This window comes from Capra hircus, unplaced genomic scaffold (assembly GCF_001704415.2).
Source record: "Capra hircus breed San Clemente unplaced genomic scaffold, ASM170441v1, whole genome shotgun sequence".
Taxonomy (NCBI): domain Eukaryota; kingdom Metazoa; phylum Chordata; class Mammalia; order Artiodactyla; family Bovidae; genus Capra; species Capra hircus.
This window is the reverse complement of record NW_017189788.1, coordinates 22,563-29,703: the sequence shown is the minus strand read 5'-3', so window position 1 is coordinate 29,703 and position 7,141 is coordinate 22,563. Positions and strand designations below refer to the sequence as shown.

General features: G+C 40.0%; 1 protein-coding gene across 1 annotated transcript; it reads right to left on the bottom strand.

Moving 5' to 3' along the window:
• Positions 1-5,146: 5,146 nt before the first annotated feature.
• LOC108634676 (zinc finger protein 280B-like) lies at positions 5,147-6,767 on the bottom strand (the record flags this gene model as incomplete). Its single annotated transcript, XM_018044745.1, is given in 2 exon segments — positions 5,147-6,439; positions 6,441-6,767. Coding segments are annotated over 2 exon segments (1,620 nt in total), but the record flags the coding sequence as incomplete, so codon positions are not given.
• Between the last annotated feature and the right edge of the window lie 374 nt (positions 6,768-7,141).

The window sequence follows — 7,141 nt, the reverse complement described above, 5'->3', positions numbered from 1 at the left end:
TTTAGAAGGAGCGAGAACAAAGGGTTTAAGCCATTCTGGCGGGTTTCTCACTAGATCCTGCCAGACCAGAATGTAGGGAGTTGGTCTGGGTGCCTGGCAGGACTAGGGGTAAGCACCCTCTCTTTAACTGCCTGGATAATTTGGGGATTGAAGGTTCCCTCTTGTGGCCATCCGACGTCAAAGGTGGGCCACTCGGCAGAACAGAAAGTCACCAATTTGCTCTTCTTCACCAGTAACGAAAGATTCTGAGCTCTAGACTTAAAATCAGAAAAATGGTCAGTCATCAGAGACAGCGGAGTAGAAGTAGATTGCCCCATGGGTACAGAGAACACGGACAATGACAACAAGACTCACACGGACAGTGCCAGCACACAGAGTCACAGAAACGACACAACAAACAGATTCCAACTCTCAATATTACTTTCAGTCTCCTTTATAGCACTAGAGACCCCTTCTCTACTTGCAAGTGTCTTACCGTCAGGACGTCCTCAGTGCCAGCTGCCCTCCCGGTTCGCTACGGGGACCCGGCATTACGCTGGGCTTGCCTCTTCACTTTACACCTAGATGCCTCCCCAGTATGATACTGGGCCCCGGACTTAATCTAGGCCTCTGCACTGCTAGCACCGGTGCTCAGAGCTCTCAACTCCTAATGAGATTATTCCCTTCTACCAGGAGAGGTGTCCTGCCCGGTAGGCCGGTTAGGAACCGAGCCCATATCTCTTAACCAACCGAGAGAGGAAACAAGTCCACCGTGGTAATGCAAAGGCAAGAAGGAAATTTTTATTTCTAGCGCGCTAGGGCTCAAGCCTCATCCGACGCAGCGGAATCAGACGAGAGGCCCAAACAAAGCAGTATGGCGGTTTATATACAGTCAGCTGTTTGTCTCAGTTACAGGGTACTTGGCAATACCTGACCGGACAGGCAGAATGAGCTCATGCAACGCCTTCCTTATGCTATCGCATATAGAAATCTTTCCTTATTCGGTTAAGGAATGTTCTTCAAGAAAACAGGAAAACATGACTCAGGTCCCCAGCGCTGTTATTCACCTTGATTGAGCCGACCACCCTGGCCTAACACTGTTAGTAAGGATTATTCTCAAAGGAATATAGTTTTGTACCGTTACTCTGTATACTATATTCATTTGGGGGAACAAATTTCCAGAATTAAAACATTTCATGTTTTTACCATACAAACAGAAAATATCTTTGAAAATACATTTACATATCTTAAAACATGTAGTAATCTGAAAAGGATGTGTATATAGACATGTCAGTGTATATACACACATACTCTCAGAGCTCCAAGGAAAACTTCTCCGTAAACTATAAATGAAAACATTCAGCCTGAAAATAGTGAAATCTATGGAATCAACTTGCCAAAAATCGTAGACAATGAAATTTTAATTAGAAAACAATGTATACATAAAAATATTTGGGGATTCAGACAAAATTGCTAAATAAAGATAGCTCAATCCCTAAACCATCTATGAAAAAAAGAATAGAAATACTCAGTATCATGTAATAACCTATAATGGAAAAGAACCTACAAAAGAATAGACACGTATCTGCATAACTAAATCACTCCTATATACATCTGAAACTCAACACTGTAAATCTATTTACAGAAAAAAAAATGTAAACAAAGTTTCTAAAATACAAAGTTATAAAGAAAAAAAAATCCTAAAGAATGTAGAAAGCATATATGAATTGAAACAAAAATAGAAAACAACAAAAATAAAACTTGTTGGGATAATAAAACAAGAGCTGCTTCTTGGAGAAGAAAATCAGAAACATTGATACAACTGTGGCAAATCTAGTAAGGGGACAAGGAGGTTAATTCCAATACTACAAATGAGAAATGAAATGGGATTCTGAGAGGATAATATTCAACTCTGAGTGGAATCACTTTTGTTTCAGGAAAGGTCCAATCAAGCAAAAACCTGGGGAAAGAAAGGAAAGGAAAGAAAGAGGAAGAGAGACAAGGGAAGAAAGCAAGACAAAGAAAGGAAAGGAGAAGGAAAGAAAAGCAAATGTCTCAACAAATGTTGTAAACCATCCAATAAAACAATTCTCTTCAAGATCTAAAAACAGAAACGGAAATTTATTAAGCCAGATACTCATTGCTTTTGATGGTACTCAGAACAAGAAAGCCCATTTACACATCACTGTTTAGAAGTTTAGAACTGGCCAACACAATACGATTATGTAAAGAAATAAAAATATGCCATGTTATTTGTAAAAAGACAGACAGCAGAAATAATTTTTAAAAAATTATGTCTACACATACTAATTTTACTTACAATGTTTTGGCAACATCAATAAAATGATAAATTTTACTTGAAAGAACAAGCAAAGCAGACAGGGAAATTCACAAAAGGCAGTAACAAAATAGTAATCTTGACAGATATTCAATATATTTGTAAAGAAAACAAAGTGTCATTGTGTGAACAAAATATAGAGGTTATCAATAGAAAAACAGAGGAAGCTCCTGAAAGAACTCAACTCACTATTAACTATCTTTTATTTGCAGGCACAGAAACTGACTCAAGTTAATTCTAAGAAGCAAAGCCCTGATGTTATTATCTCTTCTTTGTGTGTGTGTGTGTGTGAAAATTTAGGAAATTTAGGCTGGAGAGGGAAGAAGAGGATAGAGACTTCAAGTGCCTTTAAGGAGGAGGAGGAAAGAGAGGGGGTTGAAGATTTGATTGTGTTATTTGAACAGCATTGGTGAAGCTCAAACAAGGGAGGGAGCAAGCCATGCAGGCCTACGGGAAGAGCATTTCCAGAAGAACAGCACTTGCAGTCTTTGGATCGGGAAGAAATGGAATTTGATGGAGGAAAACCAAGGCCAGTGTTGTCAAAAGGAGAACATTAGTGGGGAATATAGTAGAGTAGAAGGACAGAGAATGGAAGAGAGGAAGCAGTCAGGGACCATATTGCTGGAATCTTTTAATCTGGCAATAAATACAACTTGTACTCCTTAGGAGCATACTTCACAGCGACTAACAGTAACAGTGTTGATAATACTAAGCAACAATAAAAACACATAATGAAAACATTTCGTGTTTTTTACCATAGAAATCGAAGAAAGGAGATAAGAATACAATAGTCTGCATATTTATTTATGCAGAGAGATTTCACCTGAGACCAGAACACACACACACTCTTTATACAACTAAAAGTGGTTTAAGCCGACACTCAGCAAAGAGCTTTGGCCCAAGTAAACTAACTGGAAAGGCCTAGCAAAATATTCAAAGTGCAAATAAATCAATCAAGCTTTGAGGAAATAAATACAATTTATTTGAATTTGAATTTACACTCAGGAAATTACCTAAAATGGAGACAATAGATTCACTACAGCTTCATCATCTGTAGTCCTTCCTCTTCAGTTCTGAGAGCGATGCTAATCCCCTTGGTGATTAGCACCTTCCAGCATTTCGTGAAAGCTTAGAGGACTTAAATAAATTGAGGAGGGGGGAGAGTGGGGAGAGACAAAGAGGAGGAGAAAGGAAGAGGAAACGGAGAGTTTTCTCCTGGCAAGGTCTACAGACAGGATCCCAGCTTCCTTGAATGGTGCACAGAGATTGCTAGGTATCTGTGCCAGAAGTGGAAAAGGGTAACGTTTAACTCCAGGAGGAGATGCAACTCCAAGAACCTACAGAGGCAGCCAAGTGTGCTGATGTTCAGGAACCAATACTTAAGAGGGAACCCCACAGGTCTGTGAAACAGCCCTTGGAGACCGCAAGAAAAAAGGTTTCCACAAGCATAATCACAGATTAGTTGGTAAGATAGAGGAAGGAAAACTCTATGACCTGAAAATTACTGAAATACATGAGACAATTCTTGCACATCAGACTGTGTCAAGAAAGACTGAAACTCAATTAGTTTGACTACAATGGGAAATTACACACGCAGAGAATTAGCTGTTAACTGTACTACATTTGTGTCCAAGGCAAGATAAGATACAAAACTGAAATTTTCACGTGTTCAACTAGGGTAAGACACATGTAACTGGAAAAGGTAAGGACGAGTTACTAAAAAGGGTTTAATCACCCTGGACTATTTTTATCCACTCTATTTACTATTCTTGGACAACTCCATTGTAGCTTAAGGGTAAGAGACCTCAAGTTGAGCCCAATTCAAAAGCTGAACAGATTCCCTATGTTTGATCCTTTTCAGTTAAAACTATGGGTCCAGCACAAATCAAAGTGCACGTCAAGGCTCTTTTTCCTTTGGGAAGTTTAATTTGCTGTCCTACTGTGTCTGACACAGATATGCCTACCTCATTGTGACTACAGGCCAGCCAAATGGCAAAGGGGACGGAATGAATCAAATTCCCCTTTTGATCACTCAACAGGTAGGTCCACAGGCACCAGGACTCATTCTATTAACTATCTCTGCTTCTCCAACTGCAGTCAATGATACACAGGGCCTGCTTGATGCTTGCAAGCCTCTCTCACCAAACACAGGCATTTTAACGGCTGGCTTCCTTGAGATGTCCCTGGGCTAGGTAAAAGCACTCTGAGATAGTGTTCCTTCTACCTTGGCTCTATGCCTGGAGTGAATGTATGCCTCTTCCTCAGCTGGGACAAGAAGCCACAGCTCTTCACTGATTAAATCCCGTGTCTGGTCCAAACTCACATCAGAGCTTCTCCATCAACTTCTCCACTGCACGCTTTCAGAGCCAGGTTATCTTAGATCAGCCCAAGAGGCACTTCAGAGAGTGACATTCACATCTGGCTATATAGCTGATACTGAGATCTTCAAGGCATGAAAACAGTTGAAAATTACGTTGCTAAAACACTCTACAGATTATATGTATAGTAGAGCTTTCAAACTTACAAGTAACATCAAACACAAAAATAGGTTGTTACTTTTCCTACATGCACACATTGTTTTTACATGTTAAGACAATTATATGAAAGACAGATAGATTTTTAAATAGCATCTCATATGCAGATCAAACAAAATTGTACTTCCTGTATTTAAAACAAAATCACATAAATTATCCATCGCTTTCCCTATATTTGATATTACTGAATAATGCTATAATTCGATCTTTTTGTTTTGTAATGGGGTTTTTAACTTTGACTGAAATACTTGCTTCAGACTTACTGAAAGCAGAATTAACTTTTGTTTTCTTTTTTTGACCTCCTACTTTTAGATTTGGGGGGTGATGATTCAAAATCAGATGTGTTCACAGTAATGGATGCTATTTCCACCAATCCTGCTTGAAGGGGTTCCAGTGATACCTGAATAACAACTTTTGTTTCAGGAGACAATCCTTCTAGCTGCTTAGGCTTCTTAAACATTTGATGACACCGGGTCTTGTGTTCCCTTTTCTCTTTGAAAGTTAAAAACTGTAGCCGACATTTGGAACACTGGTGAAAACTCTTTTCCCAGTGCCCTCTATGATGACGTCTGTATGCTGTTGCAGTCTTAAAAATTTTGAGACAAAACGGGCAAAGTAAATTCTTAGTGTTACCATGGCATGCTCGGAAATGTGCATCCACATCTGCAAAAAATGATGATCTGTAACTGCAAACCTGGCATACATAGGGCATTTCACCAGGCTTATGATTGTCTTTCATGTGCTCTAAGAGAACCTGATCTGTCTCAAAGGACAACTCACAGATTTGACAGACTGCGGAGGGCCCCTGGGGAGTGTGGACACTTTCAATGTGACACTGCAGCTGGAAGGGAGTAGGAAACTGGCGGAGGCAGTGCTGGCAGGTGGTGTGGTTTTTCCAGCTGTCACCTCTCTGCCTCTCAAGTTCCAAATGGTGCTTCATGTGATTCATAAACTTGACATTTTTTAGAACTTTCAAGCAGCTGAGGCATTTAAACGCTGTGTGGGTCTTCGGTTCTGGCTGCCCAACTCCTATATGCTCTCCATAGTAGAAGTCACGAAGTAACACAATCAGATTTCCTTCTGTGGGATCAACAATCTTGTCTGGACTTGCTAAACTTGGAAAATCAGTTTTTGTCAGTCCATTTTCCCCTAAAGGTCTTACAGGCTTGCAATGAACACTGTCCTTTGGAAAAGGTGTCGGACAAGGTTCTCCATTCTGAGCGTGGCTTAGTGAGTTATGGACACGGTCTGGTGTGCTTTGCTGAGTGGGCACTGTATGAAAAATACCTGAAGGGGAAAAACCTAAAGAATGTTCCCCTATAATGCCATCACTGAGCTTAGGCCTTCTGGGATTTCTGCTATTTGTTTCACAAGTGGAACGTCGCTTTGATACATGAGGACTTTTATTCATATCTCCTGCAGAAACTGCTCTTTCTACTGGATGCTGACATGAACTTGTGAAGGTAATCAAAGAAGAACATAACTCCTTTGAAAAGCAATTAGGCACTATCTGTGGTGAAATATTTTTCAAATCAGCTTGAGACGGAGGTTCAATAATAATAGGACTATCTGTTGATCTTGATTCGAGAGTCAGAAACTGGCAAGACAGTCTTCGCTTCTGAGGTAGGAGTCACATGACTAACGGGCTGTAATTTGTGAGCGTTACCTTTCCTGAAGTGACCATACCTTTTTCTCCTTGAACAAGAACCTGGGGTATCTCTGTTCAGTATGTTTGAAATGACTGGTTTTGAAGCTGAGGTCATCCCAACAAAGATCACGTCAGCATCTTCATTTACATCTTCCACTCCAACCAAGATCAGTTCATCATCATCATCACCTACTTGTTTGGTTTCTCCCTCCCTTTTCCGTACTTCTGGCTCTTGTTCTTCTTCACGTAACATACACGGTCGTTCCATATTTTTAATACTTTTTTATTCTTAGAGGGTGCGGCCACAAGTCCCAGTGCTTCCTTTATACAAACTGCCACCTAAGGATAAACATACTACATATTAGTTAAGTACACAAAAATGGGCTATTTGACTTATCTCCAGAACTCTGCAGTAGTTATAAACACCCTTATCTTACAGACAAAGACCCTGAGTGTCAACGAGACGCAATGACAGCTGAAAAACCTATGACTACAAGTCTACATGGCTCTAGAATCATAGCTTTGTCCCACGTTCATTTTAATCTCTTCTAGTTAAAAAAATAATGACAAAAAACCCAACACTACTGATCATTAGGTGACATCACATGTAAAGGATGAGTATTTTTACAAAAGCACTGTTGT